This window comes from Kogia breviceps, chromosome 7 (assembly GCF_026419965.1).
Source record: "Kogia breviceps isolate mKogBre1 chromosome 7, mKogBre1 haplotype 1, whole genome shotgun sequence".
Classification (NCBI taxonomy): Eukaryota; Metazoa; Chordata; class Mammalia; order Artiodactyla; family Physeteridae; genus Kogia; species Kogia breviceps.
The window spans coordinates 22,288,090-22,311,633 of NC_081316.1; the positions used below are offsets into that span (position 1 = coordinate 22,288,090).

General features: G+C 64.5%; 3 protein-coding genes across 19 annotated transcripts; all 3 read left to right on the forward strand.

The window, feature by feature from the left end:
• The first annotated feature begins 112 nt into the window (after positions 1–112).
• On the forward strand, positions 113–5,950 carry PIDD1 (p53-induced death domain protein 1). 10 transcript variants are annotated; one of them, XM_067037909.1, is made up of 16 exons: positions 171–256; positions 918–1,297; positions 1,734–2,147; positions 2,487–2,696; positions 2,783–2,837; positions 3,010–3,211; positions 3,289–3,414; positions 3,550–3,729; positions 3,808–3,955; positions 4,071–4,206; positions 4,288–4,438; positions 4,533–4,608; positions 4,734–4,852; positions 4,930–5,043; positions 5,131–5,330; positions 5,564–5,950. In XM_067037909.1, the coding sequence occupies exons 2-16, from the start codon at positions 994–996 to the stop codon at positions 5,820–5,822; spliced, it is 2,694 nt and encodes an 897-aa protein (XP_066894010.1). In that variant the 5' UTR covers positions 171–256; positions 918–993; the 3' UTR covers positions 5,823–5,950. The 10 variants fall into 10 exon arrangements, with proteins under 10 accessions (XP_066894013.1, XP_066894010.1, XP_066894007.1 ...); XM_067037906.1 differs by having other exon boundaries at positions 248–570; positions 4,533–4,656; XM_067037908.1 differs by having other exon boundaries at positions 248–570.
• Positions 5,951–6,417: 467 nt separating this feature from the next.
• SLC25A22 (solute carrier family 25 member 22) lies at positions 6,418–14,609 on the forward strand. 6 transcript variants are annotated; one of them, XM_067037918.1, is made up of 11 exons: positions 6,446–6,527; positions 8,369–8,539; positions 9,553–9,693; positions 9,792–9,917; positions 10,100–10,155; positions 10,960–11,050; positions 12,079–12,197; positions 12,315–12,489; positions 12,572–12,726; positions 12,819–12,894; positions 12,973–14,609. In XM_067037918.1, the coding sequence occupies exons 3-11, from the start codon at positions 9,674–9,676 to the stop codon at positions 13,121–13,123; spliced, it is 969 nt and encodes a 322-aa protein (XP_066894019.1). In that variant the 5' UTR covers positions 6,446–6,527; positions 8,369–8,539; positions 9,553–9,673; the 3' UTR covers positions 13,124–14,609. The 6 variants fall into 6 exon arrangements, with proteins under 6 accessions (XP_058925183.1, XP_066894019.1, XP_066894020.1 ...); XM_067037919.1 differs by having other exon boundaries at positions 6,449–6,527; positions 8,369–9,281; XM_059069200.2 differs by lacking the exon at positions 8,369–8,539 and having other exon boundaries at positions 6,418–6,527.
• A 329-nt stretch (positions 14,610–14,938) lies between these two features.
• CEND1 (cell cycle exit and neuronal differentiation 1) lies at positions 14,939–18,061 on the forward strand. 3 transcript variants are annotated; one of them, XM_067037924.1, is made up of 2 exons: positions 14,939–15,060; positions 16,446–18,061. In XM_067037924.1, the coding sequence occupies exon 2, from the start codon at positions 16,543–16,545 to the stop codon at positions 16,981–16,983; it is 441 nt and encodes a 146-aa protein (XP_066894025.1). In that variant the 5' UTR covers positions 14,939–15,060; positions 16,446–16,542; the 3' UTR covers positions 16,984–18,061. The 3 variants fall into 3 exon arrangements, with proteins under 3 accessions (XP_066894025.1, XP_058924339.1, XP_058924340.1); XM_059068356.2 differs by having other exon boundaries at positions 14,943–15,088; XM_059068357.2 differs by having other exon boundaries at positions 14,970–15,083.
• Positions 18,062–23,544: the final 5,483 nt, after the last annotated feature.

Here is a 23,544-nt window from a genome sequence, read left to right on the forward strand (position 1 = left end):
GCTGAGCGGGCCCAGGGCCCGAGAACCTCTGAAAGGTTGGGTTTGGTGGCGCGGAACGCGGGCCCTCCCTCAGAAGGCTGGACGGCAGAGGCAAGCGGGCCTACAGGAAGCTGAGTGCAGCAGGGCGGCGAGCGGCGGAGAGCGGGCGGGCGGGCGGGGCGGGAAGGACACTGAGATCCCGGCCTGCGGACCCTCGCCGGACATGAGGCGAGCTTCCGATGCGGTGGTACCCGGAAGCGCGCCGCCGGGAGCGCAGGTGACGCGCGGGCCGCGGGCGCGCCGTGGGGAGGGCGGCGCGGGGAGGGCGCGCTCTCCCGCCCGGGATCCGCCCCGAGCGGTGGGGGCCGCGACTGCGCGGTGCACCGACCTCTTCCGCGGACCGAGGTGCGAGCTGGAAGTGGCGGGGAGCCCACCTCCAGGCGCCAGGAAGTGGGGGTCCGGTCCTTAGGAACCCCCTCACACTCACTGCTCTGACATACGCGGGCACGATCAAGCGGCCCTTTCCTGGAACACCGGCCCCACGTGGTAGATGAGAGCCGGGACCTCTGGTCAAAGCCGAGGAATGTGAAGGTTGGAGGTGGGGCTGGACCCAGAGGGGGGGGGGGCTGGAATAGGACCTGACACCTCTAGGAGTCCCTTGTCAAGTTTCCAGATTTGGGACGTGAAGCCTCACTTTTCCCGCCTCCCTCAAGCACGTCCCCAGGCCCCTCTGCACACAGAGGTCTCCCTGCCTGCTGCCTTCCCAGCCCTGGGGAGTCCTATTCCCCGGCCCCATTGCAGCGATTATCTGTCCAGCCTAGGCTTTGGGCTCTGGACCAGCTGGCCTGGCTCAAGAGCTCCCCCCAGCCAGAGTCCCCCTTCCTCTGGCTAGAGGACGCCCAGCCCCCTCCTACCCACTCCTCCCCCTGACTCTGCAGCCTCCCTTGGCCCTGCCTGAGCAGGCCTGCCTGGCGAGCTGGGACATGTCTGGCCCCCGAGGACAGCCAGTAGGCGATGGCTGCGGTGACGGAGGGGCTGGAGCCCGAGACAGCGGCTGTAGAAGATGCTGCAAGAGATGCTACAGATGCTGTGGATGCAGGGCTGGGGGCACCCCCTCTCCTGGTTGGGAACCGGCTGAGCCTGGACCTATACCCCAGGGGCTGCCACCGGCTGCTGCACCTGTTTGCCCAGCAGGTCGGTCAGCTGCTGGAGGTGGAGTTCCTGCAGCTGAGTGGCCACGAGGACCCTCAGCTGCTGCAGGCCACCCTGGCCCGTCTGCCCTGGAGCCTGCCACGCCTCCGCTCCCTGGTCCTCAAAGGTGAGCCCCACCTGGTCCCAGCCTCATCGCTAGCTTCTGTCTCTGCTTCTTGGTCCTGAAAGGCAAACCCCGGTTCCAGCCTCATCACTGTTCTCTGCACAGCGCTACCCAACCCCTTTTCCCCCAAGAGGAAGCTGGCTGAGCCTGGGCTCCTGGACCTGGCAGCTGCCAGTGGGGTCTCCAGCAGATCCCGGTGCGGGTATTTTTCCTGGGGTGGGTTATGGGTGATGACTGCCAGCTGAGACGAGACTGCATTGTCTCTCACTGCCTCCTTCATCTGTTGGTGACTCTCCAGTATCTGTGTCCATCTTTTGCTGTCGCGGTGGGGTTGGTGTGGAGGTCTGTGTTTCCATGGACCTATTTCCCTGGCTGGCAGGGCTGAGCTGGGACCTGGGACTCTGGCTCTGAGAGCCATGTCTGCCTTTCCCCCACCCAGGTGGGCAACATCGGGACGCTCTGGGTGCCTGCCTCCGGGGCTCCCTCGCCACGCTGCCCGCCAGCCTGAGCGGCCTAGCCCACTTGGCCCACCTGGACCTGAGCTTCAACAGCCTGGAGACATTACCAGCCTGTGTCCCGCAGTTGTGTGGCCTGGGTGCCCTCCTGCTCTCTCATAACTGCCTCTCAGAGCTGCCTGAGGCCCTGGGGGCCCTCCCCGCCCTCACCTTCCTCGCTGCCACCCACAACCGCCTGCAAACGCTGCCCACAGCACTGGGGTCCTTGTCCACCCTGCAGCGCCTTGATCTCTCTGAGAACCTGCTGGTTGCTCTGCCCCCTGAGATTGGAGGCCTGAGCAGCCTGGCCGAGCTCAACCTGGCCTCCAACCGGCTGCAGGGCCTCCCTGCCTCCCTTGGTGAGTCGCAGCCTTGGCTCCCTGGGCCTGATGGGCCTGACGGCCTGTCGGCCACTGCCCAACCTGCCCTATCCCGCAGCCCTCTCTCCTCCGCAGGGTGTCGCGTGCACAGGCTGGCCCACCCTGAGCCTTCGCCCTCCTCGGCAGCCCTTGCTCGCCCCCCACTTCCCTGGCTGTTGAGGCTCCCTGCGCAGGCCTGCCCGAGCTCTCATCCAGCCAAAGAGCGGAGACTGAAAGGGCTTCTCTGGGGGGCCCCAGCGTGAGCGGCCTGGCCTGGCGCTCCAGGGCTGGGGTGGCCCTGCGCGGTCCTCCACTGGCCCTAAGCTGGCACTCCCACAGCGGGCCTGCGGTCCCTGCGGCTCCTTGTTCTGCACAGCAACCTTCTGGCTTCGGTGCCCGCTGGCCTGGCCCACCTCCCGCTGCTTGCCCGGCTCGACCTGAGGGACAACCGGCTCCAGGACGTGCCCCCCGAGCTACTGGATGCCCCCTTCGTGCGCCTGCAAGGAAACCCCCTGGGTGGGCCTAGCCCCGACCCCCACAGTCCTCCAGGTAGGCTTGCTGGTGGGGACGGGGGCAGACCACAGACAGGACGCAGGTATCATCACCATCCTAACAGCCCATCTGTCCTTCCACAGGGACACCCGTGGTCCTAGAAATGCCCAGACTGTTGCTGACTTCAGATCTGGACAGGTATGGTGTGGAGGAGGGGTCGGGCTGCACAAGTGTCTGTCCACCCTGTCACCGTGTCCACTCTGTACACCTGCCCGTGCCTTGGGGGTCTCCTAGAGTTGCCCAGGGTGCCAGACTCAGACATATGGGACCCTGCTGCGTCTGACCCGATGTCTACCCTGTCTTCTCTCAGCTTCGCCGTGACCCCCCTAGGCTGCTCTGTGACCCTGGCCTGCGGTGTTCGTCTGCAGTTCCCTGTGGGAGCCACTGCTACCCCTGTTACCATCCGCTATCGACTGTGGCTGCCAGAGCCACGCCTCGTCCCCCTGGGTCCCCATGACTCTCTGCTCAGTGGTGTCCTGGAGCTGCAGCCCCATGGGGTGGCCTTCCAGAAGGCATGGTCAGGGCAGGTCGGGGCAGATGAGGAGGGCCCAGCGGTGGCCCTGGCACTCACAGCACCCTTGCCTGGCAGGAAGTGGGCCTGTGGCTGCTCTTTGTGCCCCCACGGGCCCGGCGTTGCCGTGAGGTGGTGGTCAGGACCCTGAGTGACAATAGCTGGAGTGACCTGGAGACCCACCTGGAGGAAGAGGCGCCCAAGGTGAGGGCTGTCCAGGCCCATCTGGGAAGGGAGCATCTCTGCCCTCGCCCAACTGTCCCTGACCCTGTCCCTCTGTGTCCCCCTCCATGCCCAGTGAAGCCCCTGACCCTGTCCCTCTGCATCCCCCACGCCCAGCGGCTCTGGGCTCGCTGCCAGGTGCCTCACTTCTCCTGGTTCCTCGTGGTTTCGCGCCCTGTGTCTGACTCCTGCCTGGTGCCACCAGAGGGGACATTGCTGTGCTCCTCAGGACATCCAGGGGTCAAGGTCACATTCCCCCCTGGGGCCACTGAGGAGCCCCGTCACGTCCGCATGCAGGTACGGGCAGAGCAGCTGCCAAGGGTGGCGGGTGGTGCCTGGGCACAGAGGTGATGGCTCGGGTGCTCTCTGCTTCAGGTGGTGCGCGTGAGCAGCAGAGAACTGCCGGCCCTGCTGGGAGAGCCTGAGGCGGCCGCCAGCCCCCTGCTCTACCTCTCCCAGAGCGGCCCCCCAAGCTTCCTTCAGCCAGTCACTGTGCAACTGCCTCTGCCCCACGGCGTCACAGGTGAGAGGCGGCTGTGTGGCCTCCTGGACTTGTAGCCACGGGGTGGGGGGGACAGTGCTCAGAAGGGGGGCCCCGGGCAGGGAGGCCTCAGCCTGTGGCTCCCTGCCACCCACAGGCCTGAGTCTGGACCGCTCACACCTGCACCTGCTGTACCGGGCCCCTCCCGCGGCCACCTGGGATGACATCACGGCGCAGGTGGCGCTGGAGCTCACCCACCTGTATGCTCGCTTCCAGGTCACGCGCTTCTCCTGGTCAGTGACCCCTCCCTCCGCTTCCTCGGTCCCCCACCCCTGCCCCGGTCTGTGCACCCCGCTCACCCCCAGCCTTCCCAGGTACTGGCTCTGGTACACCACCAAGAACTGCGTGGGGAGCCTGGCGCGGAAGGCCTGGGAGCGGCTGCGGCTGCACCGCGTGAACCTCATCGCGCTGCAGAGGCGCCGGGACCCCGAGCAGGTCCTGCTGCAGTGCCTGCCCCGCAACAAGGTGGGGGCGGGGGCAGAGGGCTGGGAGGGCTGGGTGGGGGGCCAGGGGGCCAGGGCAGGGCATTGGGCTCCCAGCCAGTGGGTCGCCCCCACAGGTGGACAGCACCCTGCGGCGGCTGCTGGAGCGGTACCGTGGCCCGGAGCCCTCAGACACCGTGGAGATGTTTGAGGGTGAGAAATTCTTCGCTGCCTTCGAGAGGGGCATCAACGTGGATGCTGGTAGGCCCCCTGCAGCCGGAGAAGGGACCCTGGGGTCTGCTCCCTCAGTCCCTGCTGAGCCCACCCCCTGCCCCCAGACCGTCCAGACTGTGTGGAGGGCAGGGTGTGCTTCGTCTTCTACTCACACCTGAAGAACCTGAAGGAGGTGTACGTGACCACAGCCCTGGACCGGCGGGCTCAGGCCGTGAGGGGCCAGGTGGGCCAGTGGGGTAGGGCCCCCTGGGCTGCCAGGGCCAAGGCCAGGGCGCTGAAGCCCACCTCCTCCCACCCCAGGTGTCCTTCTACCGGGGAGAGGTGCCAGAGGAGGTGCCTGAGGAGGCGGAGGCTGCTCGGCGGAAGAGGGCTGCAGACGCCCCATGGATGGCCACCCTGCCCATAAAGCTGCCGGTGCCGCCTGGCGGGGGGGGGGGCGGGGGGGAGGGGGCAGGGCATGGCCAGGGGTATGGGCTCACTGCCACTGCATCCTCCCCACAGAGACTGCGGGGATCCGAGGGCCCAGGGCAGGGGGCTGGCCTCTCCCTGGCACCTCTGAACCTGGGCGACGCCGAGACTGGGTTCCTGACACAGAGCAACCTGCTAAACGTGGCCGGTCGCCTGGGCCCCGACTGGCCAGCCGTGGCCCTGCACCTGGGTTTGCCCTACCGTGAGCTGCAGCGCATCCGGCATGAGTTCCGGTGAGTTCTTTTGAGCCTCCCTTCCCACTGCTGGCCTGCCTACTGGAGGCTGGCTGAAGTCCTGTCCAGGGGAGGTGGGGGCACGGCAAACAGTCAGGAAAGGGAGGGTCTGGCCACCCCTGGCCCAGGGAGAAAGGAACTCATCTGTGTGTGGTGGGTGGTCCTGGGCTGGACCCCTCCCTCACCATTCCCCTGGGCTGGGCCCCTCCCTCACCATTCCCCTGTCCCCCCAGGGACGACCTGGATGGGCAGATCCGCCATATGCTCTTCTCCTGGGCTGAGCGCCAGGCTGGGCAGCCAGGGGCTGTGGGGCTCCTCGTGCAGGCCCTGGAGCAGAGCGACCGGCGGGACGTGGCCGAAGAGGTGCGGGCTGTCCTGGAGCTTGGCCGCCGCAAGTACCAAGAGGGCATCCAGCACACAAGCCTGGCCCCCGGGGACCCTGGCCCACCTGGTTCTCCAGCATCACAGTCCCCCGAGCCTGCCCAGGCCTAGAACCTACCGACTTTGGGCTGGTCCCTGACATCCTCTGGCCAATGACTAGAGGCTCCCACTTTGAAACCTTCCCTGGGTATGGGGACAGCGACCCTGTCCTCCTTGTGTAACAAACGTGCACCATCCTGGCTGCTGTCTCAGAGCTCAGTTTATTTGCTGGGTGGAGAGTCAGGTAGAAGGCACGAGGAGGCCAGATCAGAGGCCTGGCCCCTGCTGCGAGGGTCCCCGGCCCAGCGCCTCCTCTTGGTCCTGGTCTCGGGGAGAGAGGGGGCCCCAGCTACAGAGTAACGGCCGCAGCCCCGTTGGATACAAAGTCACTCTGTGCGGGATTGCTCATCTGCCCTTTGGTGACGGTGAGGAGCGGGTCCCAGCACCCGCTCCTCCCCTAGGACACCTCGTCCCAGCGCACCTCGCCATCCGCTGGCCCGACGGGAGTAGTCCCTGGTCCCTGGCCCATGCACGGGCGCGAGGCCGGACACGCAGGGAAGACCCTTGGGGACCTAGGGTGAGGGCTTGGCACTGGGCTGTGGCCCGCCGGGCGCAGTGCCCGCGGCGGCCAGGAGAGGGAGCCGGAGGCCGCAGCGGACCGAGGACCGGGGGCGGAGCGCGCGCGGCGCCGAGCGGACGCGCCCCCGCGCTTAGGTGAAGCCGGGCGCGCGGCGCGGCGGGGAGGCGAGAGCGGCGGCGGCGGCGGCAGAGCGCGCGGTGAGTGCCCGCGGGGCGGCTCCCATCGGCGGCGCCCACCCGAGTGCAGCGCGACTGCGGGGGCGAGGGGCACCACGACGGCTGTGGGAGGTGACATCTGCCCGAACGAGGCGACTCCTGCGGGGCCCGCGCCGGCGGATGCTGCGACCCGCTGCCGCTGGAGTGTGGGAGGCCGTGCTCGGCCCCGGGCGGTGCCGGGCGCGCTCCCCGCGCACACGTGTCCCCGCGGGGTAGGTTACGGGGGCCGGTGGCCAAGGAGCAGAAGCCCAGCCGTAGGGGGGACACACGTGGGGCCCTGCTGGACGTATGTGGACACGTGCTTGGCTGGAGTCGCCATCGCGTGGAGGGGGACAGCGTGGCCTCCCGGGCCCCGTCCGGACCCCCTCCAGCGAGACGGGGAGTTGAGCCGGCTTCCAAGCGGAGCCCTGAACCCCCACCCCGCGCCTCCTTTGTCGCCGGCTTGGCGCCCCTCCAGACGGCTGGACAGAAAGCGCCTCCCCGGGGGGAAGGCGCTGGGGGAAATTGAATGGGGAGCAAAATGGCCAGTCCCAGACTCTGAGCGTCACCCCCATTGCCTTTTTTGGGGGTGGGGGACCTCAGCGGCTTCATTTGTGGGAGGTTTTATATCTGCGGGGCCTGGAAGCAGCAGCATCGTCCTGTGGGTGGTCTCTGTGAGCTGCGGTGTCCGCAGCCTTGCCTGCAATCCCAGTTTACCAGGTTGCGGGGAACCGGAGGGGGTACAGGGAGGGCTGACAGCCCTGGGGCCTCAGGCCTGGCTGGGGCTGCCAGGTTTCTATGGCAACATGGGGGTGCAAGGGGAGGGCCCTCCAAGCTGTCTCATGAGCAGGGTGTGGGAACACTGAGTGAGAACAGAAAAAGGAGCGTTCAGGGTCCGGAGGACCCCTTGCCAATCGTCTCCCGGCAGAGCCCACTCCCCCCACTGTTCTCAGTTCTGCAACCGTCTTCCCCATTCCAGCCGTTAGAGTGTGGTGTGGGACCCCAGGGCTGCCTGTTTTCCTGGGACAACTTCTCCCCTCCCCACCTTGGATAGTCTGTCTGACTTCCGGGGCCCCCATCATCCAGATGTCCCTTACCCCAGACGGGAGGCAGGGCTCACTCAGTCCCCGTAGGGCAGGATGTGGACCTTGCCCCCAAGAGTCTGGGACAGCAGAGAGAGGCAGCTGTGGCCAGTCTACACCTGGAGGGTGGGGGTGGGAAGAGAAGGTCAGGTTGAAGTGCAGAGGTCAGACTCCTCTCTGCAGACTGGGGCATGGAGAAGCAGGTCCTGGCACTGAGGCCCTGGGCGAGTGTGTGGGGGGTGCAGCTTGGCAGGGCAGAGGGCTCTGGGAGTGCTGGTTCCCATGCCCTCTGGACCTGCCATGTGAACAGGCCTATGGGTGGCAACCAGTGGCCTCTGAGGCCCAGCCACCCCCTCCCTGGCCTTTCCAGCAGACAAGCATGTCTTTCTCTGCTCCAGCGTGAGTTTTCCCTGAAGTTCACCTTCCCCCAAAAGACCTACAAGTCATACAGGCACGAGTGGACACAGACCAATCTCCACCCCATGGCACCAGATTCCCCATGCCTGGGCACAGAGAGAGCCCTATCCTTGGGGTCCCAGGGCGCTAGGCAGATCCAGCCTGCAGGCTGCAGACAGAAACCCATGGGGCAGCTGGGGGCTCGGTGGTCAGGGCCTGGGGTCTCTGTGAACCGGTTGCGTGGCTTGGTTGGGTCAGCCCGAGTCTGCCCCACTACCCCACTGCCCCACGGGCTGGAGGGGGCTCCGAGACCAGTGCCTGCCTCCCAGAAGCTGTCACACCCCCTTCTCATCCCTTCTCACACAGGGGCAGGGAGCCTCGTCCCGCCCGAAGTGAAAGAGAAAGTCACCACCCCCCTCAGGCCCGCCCCGCCCCGCAGCCAATCCCCGCAGCCGGCACCGCCCTCGGCCGCTGGATCTCCTCCGCCCGCCCGCAGGCCGTAGTCTCGGAGGAGGAGCCGGGCCGGTGCACCTTGGGGTGAGCGGGACCGCGGCGGGGGGCGGAGGGGCTGATGAGGAGGCAGGGGACATCCCGGCCCAGGAAAGCGGAGGTGAAGGTCACCAGTTCTCGGAGGGACGACAGGTGTGATCCAGCCGTGTGACCCTGGGTGGCGGCGCTTCGGGTGGAAGCGTGTGACAGCTGGCCTCTGAGGGGGCCGGAGTGGGGGGAAGGACCCCACAGCCCAGTTTTTATGACTGTGCCCCCCCATCGGAGGCCCCCGAGGCTGGCTCTGGCTCCCCAACCCTGCCCCTAGAGAGGGGCCTCTTGTCTCTGCATCCCTGGAGTAGCTGGGGGACTTGCCCCGGGGAGCCTCGGAAGGTCAGCCATCCCTCTCCCAGAGGTCCCGGTCGCTGGGTTCCTCCGGGGGGGGGGGGTGAGTCTGGGGGTGAAATTCCTGGGAGGGGGTGGGCACAGGGCTGTCTGTGGCTGCGTTGGCGCTTCTCCGGTCACCAGGGGAGCGGATGGTCTGGGGGGTCCAGCGTGGACTTGCCCCGGGAGTGGGGGCAGCACCTACCCGGCAGCTGTGAGCTGAGCCCCAGTGTGGATCCTGGACACTCTCACCTGCCTCCCAAAGAGGGCAGGCGCCCGCTGACTCTGCTCAAGAATGGGGGCCGTCGCAGCCCAGTCCAGGGGCGGAGGTGCCCTGACCAGCGTGTTGGCCCCGTCCCCTGCCGCTGCCTCCCCAGAGGCGCCTGGCCCTTTAAAGGGCTCCGCGCACGTGAGCGAGCGAGGCCAGCTGGGAGGACGCAGCCGGTGGGGGCGCCTTGAGGGGAAGCCGGGGGGCCCAGGGATGGGGCCAAGGGGCGGCGCTTCACTGCACACTGAGCGCCCAGGACGTGTGGAGGGCCCCAGCCTGGGAGGGGGCGCTGGGGGAGGGGCTCAGTGCCCCTTCAGGAGACCTGGGAGGGAGGCTCGGGGGGCTTACTCCTCTGGTGTGCCTCTGAGCGGTGGGTCTGCCCACCCCCGCTGATCCCAGCCCCATTTTCTAGGAGAGAAGTGTTGGCTTTCACATTCCCTGGAAGTAGAGGACCGCCCCTCCCCCTCCTCCAGCCCCACCTCCGCTGTCTGGCATCCACCTCTGTGGCTCCTACCTGAGTGCTCCTGAGTTAGATGGCTGATAAGCAGATCAGGTCAGGAGACCACCGAGCCTCACCCCACCCCTGCCCTCCCCTCCCCGCCGACCTATGGCTTAGGAGGTCGTCCTGACACCCCCTCTCTGCCCACACAGTCTGCCAGCCAAGCTCATCAATGGCGGCATCGCTGGGCTGATCGGGGTCACCTGCGTGTTCCCCATCGACCTGGCCAAGACGAGGCTGCAGAACCAGCAGAATGGCCAGCGCCTGTACACCAGCATGTGAGCCTGCCGGGCGGGGGCTAGCGAGTGTGGAGCTATGTGTGGGGGGCAGACTACTGTGCTCTGCTCCTGTGTCCCCCCATCCTGTTAAACCACAGGGGAAACTGAGGGGGGGCAGGCCTGGGGGAGCTCCTCCCTGATGCCAGGCTGATCCCCGGCTTGCTCCCATCCCTGGGTTGTAGGTCTGACTGCCTCATCAAGACCATCCGCTCAGAGGGCTACTTCGGGATGTACCGCGGTGAGGCTGGGGATGGGGCAGGCCTGGGTAGCACCCTCCTGCAGCCCCAGAGGGGTCCTACCACAGTGGCGGGGAGGCATGTGGGAAGCCAGGGCAGGGCAGAGTACCTGGGCCTGGTGTGATAGTGTGGACCTGTCCCGTGGGGGCTGGCTGCACTTGCACCGGGGGTCATCAGCCAGGCCCTGGGTGCTGGGGGGCCAGGGGGTGGGATCTCTGGGGCACGGCAGTTCTCAGCCCCGTCCCCTGCTCACTACCAGTGCACAGCATGGCAGGACACTGTCTCTACCACAGTGGCCGCAGCCCCCTCCCCTGCCTCCCGGGACGGGTGGGACCCTGTCTATGCCAGGAGATTGGGAGGGATGGGGTTGGTACTGCAAAGCAGCTTAGGAGACAATCTCCAAGCCTGGATTTGCCCAGATGCTGTGCAGCCCTGAGTCCTCGCCGCCAAGAGGGGCTCGCCACTGCCTCCCCAGCTCTGACCCCCGCCAGGCTGGACGTGGCCTTACCCAGAGCCCCGACACAAGCACGCCTGTGGCCCAGCGGAGGTGTACCTCAGGGAGGCCGCCCACTGGACTGGGAGGGTTACATGGGAGGCTGAGCAGGCAGACGGCCTGGAGAAGTCACTCTCTGGCCTGCTGGTCCCGCCCCCGCCAGGCACAAATGTGGGCGAGAGGGCAGGAGGACATAGCCCAGGAGTGACGGGGGGTGGGCTTTGTCAACTGGGAGGCGAGTGCTGGCGGAGAGGCGGAGAGCCTCCCAAGCCCAGGCCACTGACCTGTCTGTGCTCCCCCACGTGCCACACAGGAGCCGCCGTGAACCTGACCCTCGTCACCCCGGAGAAGGCCATCAAGCTGGCAGCCAATGACTTCTTCCGATATCAGCTCTCCAAGGACGGGTGAGAGGCTCTGCTGGCTGCTGGGGCCCAGGGTCATGAGGGGGAGGGGTCTGTGCTTCCAGACAAAGGATGAAGGCTCTGTCCTCCTGGGGGCCCCTCACCCTGACCTTGCAGGGCCTCCTCTTCCTCTTCCTCCCCTCTCCTCTTCCTCCCCTCTCCTCCTCCTCCCCTCCTCCTCCTCCCCTCCTCCTCCTCCCCCTCCTCCTCTTCTCCTCCTCCCCCTCCTTCCCCTCCCCCTCCTCCCCCTCTCCCTCCCCTCCTCCCGTCCTCCCCTCCCCCTCCCCCTCCTCCCCTCCTCCTCCCCCTCCTTCTCTCCCTCCTCCCCTCCTCTCCCTCCTCCTCTTCTCCTCCTCCCCCTCCTTCCCCTCCCCCTCCTCCCCCTCTCCCTCCCCTTCTCCCCTCCTCCTCCCCCCCTCCTCCTCCTCTCCCCCTCCTCCCCCTCCTCCTCCTCCCCCTCCTCCTCCCCCCCTCCTCCCCCTCCTCCTCCTCCCCCTCCTCCTCCTCCTCCTCCCCCTCCTCCTCCTCCTCCTCCCCCTCCTCCTCCTCCTCCTCCACCTCCTCCTCCTCCACCTCCTCCTCCTCCACCTCCTCCTCCTCCTCCTCTTCTCCTCCTCTGTCCCCAGACACTGAGTCAGTGGTTCCCAGGCCCCACGGGTCCTTGGCCCCCAGCCACTGCCTGCTGCCCCTTGTAGGTTGGGATTTGGGGGCCACTGACCAGTTTTCCCCATCACCCGAGGGTGGAGCTGAAAGGGCAGTAGTCCCTTGGAGCACTTGAGCTGCGCCCCCACTCCATTTCTCTTTGCTCAACAACGGCCCCTTGGCCCTTCCCTGGCCCTGCCAGGAGCCATCTGTCAATTGGGCTCAGCGCCTGTTGCTGGAGAGCCTGGAGGGTATCTGAGGCTGCAGGGCTCTGTACCTCACAGGGCTGCCTCCGCCTCCACCCCTCCCATGCCCCCTCACTCCTGGGCGAACAGGGAGGCCCCCGGGGCCTCTGACTCTTCCTTGCAGCCCCACCCTCTTTACTACAGGCAGAAGTTGAGCCTGTTCAAGGAGATGCTGGCGGGCTGTGGGGCCGGCACCTGCCAGGTGATCGTGACCACCCCCATGGAGATGCTGAAGATCCAGCTCCAGGACGCGGGCCGCATTGGTGAGGGCGTGGGGTGGCAGGGCAGCTGGGCGGGGGAACTAACCAGGCCCCTGCCCTGCCACCACCTCGTGCCTCGTGCCGAGAGGGAGACCAGCAGGCCATCCCCTTTCTCCCCAGCTGCCCAGAGGAAGACCCTATCTGGCCAGGCCCAGCTTTCCGGCCGGGGGGGTGCCCAGCCCTCCATGGAGGCTCCAGCTGCACCCCGGCCCACAGCCACTCAGCTGACCCGGGATCTGCTGCGGAGCCGCGGCATCGCCGGCCTCTACAAGGGACTGGGGGCCACTCTGCTGAGGTAGGGGGGCGGGGAGGGTCGGGGGCGGCCCTCCCGCCTGCCCCCCACCTCCCAGCCAGTCACCACCGCCCTCCCTTCACAGGGACGTCCCCTTCTCCATCGTCTACTTCCCCCTCTTTGCCAACCTGAACCAGCTGGGCCAGCCGGCATCTGGGGAGAAGTCTCCTTTCTACGTGTCCTTCCTGGCCGGCTGCGTGGCTGGGAGCGCGGCTGCCGTGGCCGTCAACCCCTGTGACGGTCAGTGCCCAGGCCTGGGCCCGGGTCGGGGACAGGGCTAAGGAGTGGGGTCGGCAGTGAGGGGCCCACACTGACCCGCACGCCCCCTGCAGTGGTGAAGACCCGGCTCCAGACACTCGAGCGCGGCGTCAATGAGGACACCTACTCGGGGTTTCTGGACTGCGCCAGGTGGGCGAGCCCCCGGGGGGTGCGGGGCGGGGGTGGGGCGGCCCCAGCCCTGCGGCTCTGACCCACCTCCCCCCACAGGAAGATCTTGCGGAACGAGGGCCCCACAGCCTTCCTGAAGGGTGCTTACTGCCGCGCCCTGGTCATCGCCCCGCTGTTCGGCATTGCTCAGGTGGTCTACTTCCTGGGCATCGCCGAGACCCTGCTGGGGCTGCCGCGAGTCCAGCCCTGAGCCCGGCCGCCACCCCACGCCCACCAGCTGAGCGGGACCAGAGTGGGGCCAGAGCCAGGCAACACACCCGGCTGATACGAGAGTCTCTCCCCACATGGACGTGGGGGCGGGGGGAGAGGAAGGGGCACAGGGTCCACACGGTGTGCACACATGGGCCTGGTGGGGTCCTGCTTGCACGACCCCTGGGATCAATGTCTTAGGTAGAAAACTCAGAAATCTTTACATTCCTGGAGCCAGCCCTGCCCACCATTGCCCCTGCCTGAACACCCCCAGGGACAGAGCTGGACTCTGGACCGGGGGCCCCCAGGCCTGGGCTGGGCAAACTGGACCCTCCCCTCCAGTCTACCAGCTCCCGTCCCCGAGGCTTGGCCCCTAGTCCACAGAGGGGATCCTGCACAAACCTATTTATTAACTTGCTGAGCACAAGTGGCTCTGTCCATCCCTCTGTCTGTCCGTCCAGCCTCCCCTGCTGCTGTTCTCACCTTGGCCAGCCTTGCGGGAGGATTGGGCTCTCCTGTCCCCCATATTGAGCCCGGAATCCTAGGCTGGGGGTCACCCTGCGTTCTGACTCCCAGGACAGGTTCCCCGCCCCTACTGTGGGACCCAGCCTCCCTCCTGGTAGGCCCCTTGGCCTCCAGCCCAGGCTGGGGACCCAGAGCATGTGAAGTCGGGGCGCATGTATGAATGTTGTGGGAAGCAGCTGGTGGCAGCCCTTTGCTGGCCTGGCCCCTCAGGGATGGGGCTGTTGGGGGGACTGCTGCCCTTCCCCACGTGGCCAGGCGTGTGTGTGTGTGTGTGTGTGTGTGTGTGCGAGCGTGTGTGTGCGTGTGCATGTGTGTGCACACGCACGCACGTGTGCTGTGTGTGTCCTAGACTCCCCACTGCCCCCGTCCAGAAATCCATTTCTCCAGCCTGCCCCCTCCTGCTGCACCTTTAGTAGACCCCTCTTCTGAGACCACCACCCTGGTGCAGGGTTGGCCATAGGGGAGGGTAGGCACGAGGACCAATCTGGAGCCTGGGAGTGCCTGCTCCTCTTGCAGGGGTGCCAGGAGCTGCCCTTCCAGTCTTCCCAGGACCCACCCCGCTCTCTGGGCCTCTGCATACGGCCCCCCCACAATTGGTAAAGCTCCGCCCTCCCAGCGCCCCTCCCCCCACTGATGTGAATTGCGGCAGAGGCTCACCCTGCCCTGCCCTGTCCCCAGCCACGTGATCGTGTTGGTGATTGATCTGATGTGCCGGTGCTGTGTTCTCCCACCCCCCCGGGCCCCCTCCCTGGAGGCCCCTTCCCAGTGACACTACCTGGGGCTCAGGCCTGGGCCCCCCAGTTCACGGTTGTTCCTGGGAGCTGCTCTCTCCCGTCACATCTGTACCTTGGAAGCTGCTGCTTACAGAATTCTATTTTTTTTCTTTCGAATTCAAGAGTTTTAAGAAGTTGTAACTTTTTGTGTCTTGTCACGTAAGAAGATAAATAAATATTCTAAGTAGATGCCTCTTCTCTGAGACTCTGGTAGGGGTGAGGGGGGAAGGGCGCCCTCCTCTCTGGTAACTGGCTCCCCTCACCCGGCAGTGATGGGTCCGTCTCTTCCCACCCACTGCCGGGCACACTGGCTGGAGGGGGTCCTGGGAGGAGTGGCCTCCTGACTCCCTCACAGTCTGGGATGGGGTTGCGGAAAAGCCAGCCTCGGCCCCTCACCTCCCTGACTCTAAGCTGCCCTTGGGATCAAAAGCGGAGCTGGGTTTGGGGGCCCCAGAGGTCTCAGCCAGCGCGGGGCGCTCGGGTGGCCGAGAGCAGGTGGGCGGAGCCAGCGCTGATGCGGTCCCCGCCCCCTTCCTGCGCCGGAAGCAGTGCATTGTGGGAAACTCCCAGTCCTTCATCCGCAGCCGCCGCCCGCCGCCCGCCGCCCGCCGTGATCCCGCGGAGAGCGCGCTGCGCCGAGGTGGGAGCGCCGGTAGCAGCAGCGTAAGGTGGCGGGGACTCCGCGGCCTGGGGTCTGGGGCGGGCTGGGGGCGTTGGGCCCCGCAGGAAGAAGCGGCGGTTCTCCGCTATGAAGGTCACCGGGGGCCATCCGGGGCCCTTGCTCTCTTGGGCACAGCGGCCTGGAGGGGGAGGGGTAGCCGGGTGACGTTAGTATGGGCCGGAAATAACCAAGGGTCTGGGGGAGGCGGAGAGTGGACCCCCTGTCCATTGCAAACTTGATGCCCAGCAGCTGGGTGCCCCTCCAGAATGGCAGGGGTGAGGGGCTGCTGGGGTTCCCCGGGAAGTAGGACAGCAGCTGGGCCTCTCATCGGGACACCCCCATCACGCCGTGACCTTCAGGCGACCTTCACTGTGGTTACTGTGCATTGCCAGGGTAGGGACCTGGGGCTGCCACCCCCAACGCAGGCTCCCTCTCCCTGAGAGTGGAGGTGGGAATTCTCAACCTCCTGGAGAAGCGGCGGACCGCTGGTGTCCGGGTGTCCACGGAGGGAAGACTCAGGTCCAGAATGGCGAGGCCCCCAGTCCCCCTTCCCTCCCCGGACATTGAGGATCTGGGCCAGATCTTCACTACAGCCCAGAGCCCCCGTCCTGTGCCTGGCCCAGATTCGGGGACGCTGAGGCAGATGACAGGGCGCCTGCCGACCCCAGACTCACACGAGGGATTCCCTCCACTCCCGGAGGCAGGCGTGGCCTCGGGGTCACGGAGGACTCCCTGCTCTTAGGCCGGAGCAGGCAAGGCTGGTCATGGGGGTGGGTGCCTGGCGCTGGGGGGAGTAGATGGCTGGCTGGGAGGCACAGGCCTGTCACGGCCACCCTGGCTTCTCCAGCCTTCTGAGAAGACACCCTGGTTTTGTCACATCCAGGTCCTGGAGGCCTGGGGCCCGTTCCTACCCCACCAAGGCCCGAGAGCCCAGACTCTGGGTTCCCACCCTTGCCCTGCCTACCCCGCAACCCACCCAGCCCTGAGAAGGGTATGCAGTCAGTTTTGCCTAGGCCCACGGGGCTGCTGTCCACCTCCCCTGACTGCACACACTCTCTTCTCTTCCCCACCCTGGGCCAGTGTGATGGACACGGCACACGTGTGGGCAAGACCATGTCACAGATGAGGAAACTGAAACCTCTGGCTGGTCTCATCCCGACACCCCAGCCCAAAGGGGGCCCACAGCCCCTGCTTGTGTGTTTGGAGGGGCTTCTCAGAAGGTGGGTGAAGCCAGAAGGAGGCTGAGACCTGGAAGAAGAGGGTCCAGAGAACTGAGCAGGGTCTCTATAGGGACAAGGAGGTAGGAGCTGGACAGGATGCCAGGTCTCTTGTCCCAGCCCCGTTGGGTCTCCCCCACCCCCCAGGCTCCTAGGATGCCCAGGGGTGAGCTGTCCTGAGCTGCTGCAGTCTAGACACCTGCCTGTCCACGCACGCCCCGTGCAGCCCGCCAGCACACCCACCATGGAGTCCAGAGGCAAGTCGACCAGCAGCCCCAAGGCCGACACCAAGGCTGCTGCTGAGGCCCGAGCCCCCACCGCTGCGGACGGGAAAGCCCCCTCGGCTAAGCCAGGGAAGAAGGAGGCCCAAGTGGAGAAGCAGGAGCCTCCAGCAGCCCCCACCCTGCCACCTGCCAAGAAGACTCCGGCCAAGGCAGACCCTGCCCTCCTCAACAACCACAGCAACCTGAAGCCGGCCCCTGCAGCCCCCAGCAGCCCCGATGCAGACCCTGAGCCCAAGGGCCCTGGGGATGGGGCTGAGGAGGGCGAGGCCCCCAATGGGGGCCCAGGGGGCCAAGGCCCCTGCCCTTTCGAGAACTTGACCCCCCTGTTTGTGGCTGGGGGCATGGCTGTGGCAGCTGCAGCCCTGATTCTTGGTGTGGCCTTCCTGGTCCGAAAAAAATGATGGCTGGTGCCCCAGGTGGGGGCACAGCCACTTCCTGTACAGACCTCGGGAATGTAGTGCATGCCAAGTTCACACACAGCTATCTATACCTACGTAATACATATACTCGTGTACCCCCCATATACACGCAGAGGAAGAGAGAGAGGGAGAGGGCCCCTGCCAGCAGTGGAAACCAAGCCCCCTCGGTCGGTCAGTCCCCAGCACTTTCCCCTCTGAACCTGGGGGAAGAAGGAACCCAGGCTCTGGGTTACAGAGCACCACAGGTGGAGCCCTGACACGGGGTGGAGGCTCAGCCTGGACCAGGGCACCTGAGGGTGGAGGAAGGAGAGGGCTGAGTGTGGCCCGCCGGCTCAAGTGCGCCAGCCTGTCCCGAGGGCCCCAGTGGTTCTGTGGGCTTCCTGGCAGCAACATCCCGATGAGCCCCCAGGGTGGGTGCCCCTAGGGCTGGGCAGGGGTCTGGGATGGGTTCTGACCTGGGTCCAGCCCATGTGGGGACATTAAAGGGTGTGGCTGTTTCACTCTCCCCATTTCTGCTCTTTGCTTGCAGCTTGGGGTGGGGCGTTCATCTGGGTGGGCTGACTTCGGGGGGCTGACCTCTGGCGGGCGGCCACACGGGCAGAGTTTCCGAGCCACTTGCCTGGTCGCCTGAGTCCCGGCTGGGTGGACAGAGAGCCCGAAGGCTGGTGCCGGGAGGGGCTCCCCAAGTTTACCTTCTGGCTGGGCCCCCACGCTTCCTGCCCTGAGCCCCATCCCATCGTACGGCAGTTGTCCTGCGGGCAGCTGAGAGCCTGGCAGCGAGGCAGCTGTGCCGGCCTAGCCCCCGACAGATGGCGCCTCCTGCCTCACCCAGCATCCTCGGAGTCTAACAAGCGTATACATGCAATAACACAGGTAGAGTAGAACCGCTTGGCGGGTGACCGTCACCCACGTCCGCCTGCAGGGAGACCATGCTTTGCTGGGCCCGTGGCACAGTGGCAGTGGGCACTGGCAGCCCGATGTGCCCTTGCCTGGCCAGCTGGCCACTGGAACCCCGGGCCTGAGTGGAGGCCGAGTCTGAAATAAACTCTAATTATCTAAAGGCTGGGCTGGCGTCCTCACCTGCACGCGGCCGGGACAGGCTGGGGCTGCCTGTCTGGGTGTGTGGGGTGTCATGTATCCACACCGAGGGCCTTCCAGGGAGGGACAGGGACCCCCCCAGGTGCCCCTCACCAGCCCTTCCTGCCACCTCCGTGCCCTTGATCCTGGTGGGCTCTACCCACAGCCCCACCCAGGGCCTGGCCCCTCCCAGACAGCCACAGCCAGGCCTTCCTTCAGGCCCTGACCCTAGATGGACACCCAGCGGCTGCAGGACCCACCCCCAGGCCCAGGCTGCCGGCCACAGCATGGGGTCGAGCTGTACTGGAGCCACGTTGGGAGGGGAGGGGGACCTTGGCCCTCGGTCGCCCTCTCCAGCTGGGGACTCTTTCTCGACCCCTCTGTGCAGTGAGCTTGCCACTCGGGGGGTGGGGAGGTCGCTGCAGGCAAGGGGGCCCCTACCTCTCATCACCTTCCGCCCGCAGCTCCCAGCCCACCCTGGCCAGGTGTCCAGCTGGGGGAGTCGTGTGGGCGTGGGCTCGTGGGGACGAAGGCCCCCGGGCTCCAGGAGTGCTCTGCGGGCTTTGTCACCCTGGGCCCCACAGACTTCCTCAAGCTGGTTGGGGGCATGTCTCTCCCTTCTTTTCCAGGTACTCATCCCCCATTGGTGCACCCATTCCTCAGGCCCAGACAAGTCCAGAGCCCATCCTTGGGGTGAACACACCCCAAACAGACCTGACACCCTTGCCCTGAGCCATCTGGCCTGAGCTTGGCCACACAGAGCAGGAGGACGGTGCCCACACCCGCAGCCTCCAGCCGGCCTGCCCCACGGGTGCTGGGGCTGCACTTGCCTACCTTCTCCAGCCAGCCAGCCCCCTCTCCCCTTCTGTTCTGCTTTTTGCAACTTAAATGCAAACAAACAAAATTCCTGCCATTTTAGGGGACTTGGGGCAGGACGGAGGTGACTGTGAAGGTGAGCTCTGTCACCTTCAGCTGGACACCCAGGGCTCGGTCCTCCCGATGCGGTGATGTTCTCCCAGTGCTGCTGCCTCATTTTACTTCTCAATTCTCTATTAAAGGATGTTTAGGTTGTTTCAGAATCTTTGCAACTTTAGACAGAGCAGTAATGGAAATCCTTGTCCTGCCGCGGTGCCCTGTGTCTCTGGGCATCCTGCACGCACATCTGACCTTTATTTTATTGTGGTAAAACGTACAATATATAAAATTTACCATTTCATCTTAAACTTTTCAGTGCACAGGGCTTTGGCATTAATCACATTCACACTGCTGTGCTAGCATCACACCATCCGCCTCCGGAAATCATTCATCGTCCCAAACTGACAGTCTGTCCCCATTAAACACTCACTCCCCTGCCCTCCCCCCGCCCCGGCCCTCACCATCTCCTTTCTGTCTCTATGAATGACGACTCTGGGGACGTCATGTGAGTGGAATCCGACAGGATTTGTCCTGTGTCTGGCTTACTCACTGAGCAGCATGTCCCCCAGCTTCATCCACGTTGTAGCCTCTGCGTCAGTATCTCTTTCCTTTCAAGGCTGACTATGCCATCATATGCATGGACCACCTTTTGAGTGTCCTTCATTCGCTGATGGATTCTGGGCTGCCTCTACCTGTAAGGCTGCTGTGAACACGGTTGTGTGCACACCTGAGGCTCTCCCTGCGGTTCTCCTGGGACTCATCCAGAGGTAGGCCACACTGTGTATGTACCTTAAACTCAGCTGCCCTATCTCGTGCCTGTGGGTCGGCCACGAGAGCAGAGCTCCCCTCCCTTGGTGACACAGGAGCAGGTGAAGCACTCAAGGTTTTAAAGCCCATCTGGGGGCTTCCATGGGGCGCAGTGGTTAAGTATCCGCCTGCCAGTGCAGGGGACATGGGTTCGCGCCCTGATCCGGGAAGATCCCACATGCCGCGGAGCAACTAAGCCCGCGAGCCGCTACTGAGCGTGCGCTCTAGAGCCCGTGAGCCACAGCTACTGAGCCTGCGTGCCACAACTACTGAAGCCCATGCGCCTACAGCCCGCGCTCTGCAACACAAGAAGCCACCGCGGTGAGAAGCCCGCGCACCGCAACGAAGAGCAGCCCCTACTCACCGCAACTAGAGAAAGTCCGCGCGCAGCAACAAAGACCCAACGCGGCCAAAACTAACTAACTAAAATAAATAAATACAAAATAAAAATAAAGTCCATCTGAACGGGGGAAGCCGGCCACTTCTGGCTGTTTCTGTTTGCACTGATCCAACTACCACTTTTCACCAGGTTCTTGGCCATCTGGGCCTTGCCTTTTCTGATTTTTTTTTAAAAGATTTTTATTTTATTTATTTATTTTTGGCTGTGTTGGGTCTTGGTTGCTGCTCGCAGGCTTCCTCTAGTTGTGGCGAGCTGGGGCTGCTCTTCGTTGCGGTGCGCGGGCTTCTCACTACGGTGGCTTTTCTTTGTTGTGGAGCACGGACTCTAGGTGCGCAGGCTCGGTAGTTGTGGCACACAGGCTCAGTAGTTGTGACTCGCGGGCTCTAGAGCACAGGCTCAGTAGTTGTGGTGCACCGGCTTAGTTGCTCTGCGACATGTGGGATCTTCCTGGACCAGGGCTTGAACCCGTGTCCCCTGCATTGGCAGGTGGATTCTTAACCACTGTGCCACCAGGGAAGTCCTCTTTATGTGTTTTATATTCCAAGCCTTCATCAAATGGCACTTATCTGCATTCAGTGGCTGGCTTACATCTCACTGTTTCCTGCAACTAGAAATTCCAAAATCTCAGTTTATCACACGGAACTGTTGCTCCCTTTACCATGCAAGCTTTGGGAATCTCGGTTAGAAGGATGTTCTCCCTTGCTGTAGTCTAATACTCTTGGCATTTACTCACATTTAGGCCTTTAATGCATCTGGACCTTAGGTTTCATGTGGAGTAAGCTGGAGAGCTCGTGGTCTTTCTTTCTCACCAGCAGGTGTGATGGGCCAGCATCAGGCAGTGGACGGTCCCCCAAGCCCCATGGTGACTCTGTCTCCTGCTGTCACTTCTCCCACAGCCAGGGCCTACACACAGCCTGGGTCTGCCTACACCTGCCTCAAGGCCACACTGTAGTTTTAAGATAGTCACTTTGTAACCATCTCCCGTTTCTTCTGAGTCTCAGCTTCTCGTTCATAGCATCTCTAAGCTTGAGGAACGTACACATGCTTCCAAAATGAGAAAACAAACAAACAAACAAACAAAAACAACCTCTTGGGGATGCGCAGGCTAACTTAAGTTACTTTTATTATAGAACTGCTTTTGTTTATTTATTTATTTGGCTGCATCGGGTCTTAGTTGCAGCGTGAGGGCTCCAGAGGGCGCGGGCTCGGTAGTTGCGGCATGCGGGCTTAGTTGCCCCGCGGCATGTGGGATCTTAGTTCCCTGACCAGGGATCGAATCCAAATCCCCTGCATTGGAAGGCAGATGCTTAACCACTGGACCACCAAGGAAGTCCCAGAACTACTTTTAAGGTCTAAACAAAATACCAGCTATAAAAAGTATTCAGTGGGGCTTCCCTGGTGGCGCAGTGGTTGAGAGTCCGCCTGCCGATGCAGGGGACACGGGTTCGTGCCCCGGTCCGGGAAGATCCCACATGCCGCGGAGCGGCTGGGCCCGTGAGCCATGGCCGCTGAGCCTGTGCGTCCGGAGCCTGTGCGTCCGGAGCCTGTGCTCCACAACGGGAGAGGCCGCGACAGTGAGAGGCCCGCGTACCGCAAAAACAAAACAAATGTATTCAGTGTATAAAGAGTACACAATGTAAATCCCACTCGAACTTACAAGGACACCTGAAAACCAGGAGAACTCAGATGGCAGCAGCATCTCCAGGGACAGAGGCCCCAGTGGGCTGGGCACTGAGGGAGGGGATTGCAGGATAAGCTGTGTGACACATGGGGTCACCGTAGAGGGACGCAAAAGGTGTAGGGGTGGGCTTCCCTGGTGGCGCAGTGGTTGAGAATCTGCCTGCCGATGCAGGAGACACGGGTTCGTGCCCTGGTCCGGGAAGATCCCACATGCCGCGGAGCAACTAAGCCCGTGAGCCGTGGCCGCTAGGCCTGCGCGTCCGGAGCCTGTGCTCCGCAATGGGAGAGGCCACAACAGTGAGAGGCCTGCATACCGCAAAAAAAAAAAAAAAAAAAAAAAAAAAGGTGTAGGGGTCCAGTTTGCTTTCCTCTCTAGCACTCTCTCCTCTCCCGAGCATAACTTCCCTTTGGGGACCCCACCCTGGCACGCATCCTCGGTGTACCCGGGGGTGCGAATGCCGCTTCAGGATCCTGCCCTCCGCAGACATGGGCATGGCCAGGTAGGGGCCTCTGGAAATGCTCTTCCTCCAGCAAGGCAGAACAGCTGAGGCCGGGGGAGGGCAGATGTGCGGGCGCCTCACTGCCGCGGACCCTCCCCCTGGCTGCTGCATCATCAGGCCTCTCTGATTCCTATGCCTTCGGTGCACCCCTGGCCCCGAGACTCCCTGACCTCAGGGAGGTCCCAGGGCCGGGCAGGCAGAGGCTCCCTGTGCCCCAGTGACTGGTCCCGCCGTGCCTGGGCTTCCTGCCTGGTGCCTTCGGCCCCTGGAGCCGGTGCTGGCTGTCCGAGGGCTGCTGAGCAGAGCGAAAGCCCGCACCACCTTCGCTTGCCACGTCCCCCCGCCCCTGGCCCAGGCACCTGCCCAGCAGGAGAGAAGTGCACGCCTGTGTGTTGCAGAGAGCACTGAGGGGACGTCCCTGGGATCCCCCCCGGCACATGGGAACAAAGCCTGGGTGTAAGTCGGCCCCCCTCCAGCCCAGTGGTATCCGGAGGTGTGTCTGAGGGGAACCCCATTCAGACCCTCCTCTGGATCCTCCCAGGTGACCGCTGCTCCCTGTCCTGATGTCCTGGGCATTGGGGTGGGCCAGCTTGAGACAGAACCCACCTCCCTGTCACATCACCCCACTCCAGGCCACAGATCGCCACTGCCTGTCCAACTGCCTGATGTCCTCCAGCCAGGCCCTGGCAGCCTGGGGTCAGACAGTGGAACCAGCTGATCTGTCCTCTCAACAGTACTGCTGAGGCCCCACCCGAGGCAGAGGGACCCTGTGCCCAGCCCGCTGCCCTGGCCTCAGCCGCCCCAGGCTTTAGGGGCTGGTGCAGGGTCTGCATAACCCACAGGTGCTTGAGGTCTAAGTCTCCCAACAGCAGAGCCCCTGTGCCCAGCCCCCAGGCCTCCCCCACCTTCACCTGCCCCACCCGGGCGCTCACTACTGGACAAAGAGGTACCTGAACAGCGTGTAGATGATGCCGGGGGGAGGTGGGTGAGCCTACACCTCAGGTGTGACCCAGGGCAAGGGCTGTGGGATGAGGCTCAGCAGGACGGGTGGGGGCTCTGAAGGGGGAGCCCCAACCTCTCAGGTCTAGATCCTTCCCAGGAGATAGTCACCAGGCCTGGGCTGCTGGCTGCAGAACTGTCTGGTCCCCAGGCCCTCCTGCATCT

Bases quoted from the DNA above. Each gene is read 5' to 3' on its own strand.
- PIDD1 (XM_067037904.1), top strand. From the start codon at position 994: ATGGCTGCGGTGACGGAGGGGCTGGAGCCCGAGACAGCGGCTGTAGAA. The intron at 2,148-2,486 runs GTGAGTCGCAGC...GCACTCCCACAG, and splicing joins GGGCCTCCCTGCCTCCCTTG to CGGGCCTGCGGTCCCTGCGG. The intron at 3,212-3,288 runs GCATGGTCAGGG...CTTGCCTGGCAG, and splicing joins ATGGGGTGGCCTTCCAGAAG to GAAGTGGGCCTGTGGCTGCT.
- SLC25A22 (XM_059069200.2), top strand. From the start codon at position 9,674: ATGGCTGATAAGCAGATCAG. The intron at 9,694-9,791 runs GTCAGGAGACCA...CTGCCCACACAG, and splicing joins ATGGCTGATAAGCAGATCAG to TCTGCCAGCCAAGCTCATCA. The intron at 12,198-12,314 runs GTGAGGGCGTGG...CTTTCTCCCCAG, and splicing joins CCAGGACGCGGGCCGCATTG to CTGCCCAGAGGAAGACCCTA.
- CEND1 (XM_067037924.1), top strand. From the start codon at position 16,543: ATGGAGTCCAGAGGCAAGTCGACCAGCAGCCCCAAGGCCGACACCAAG.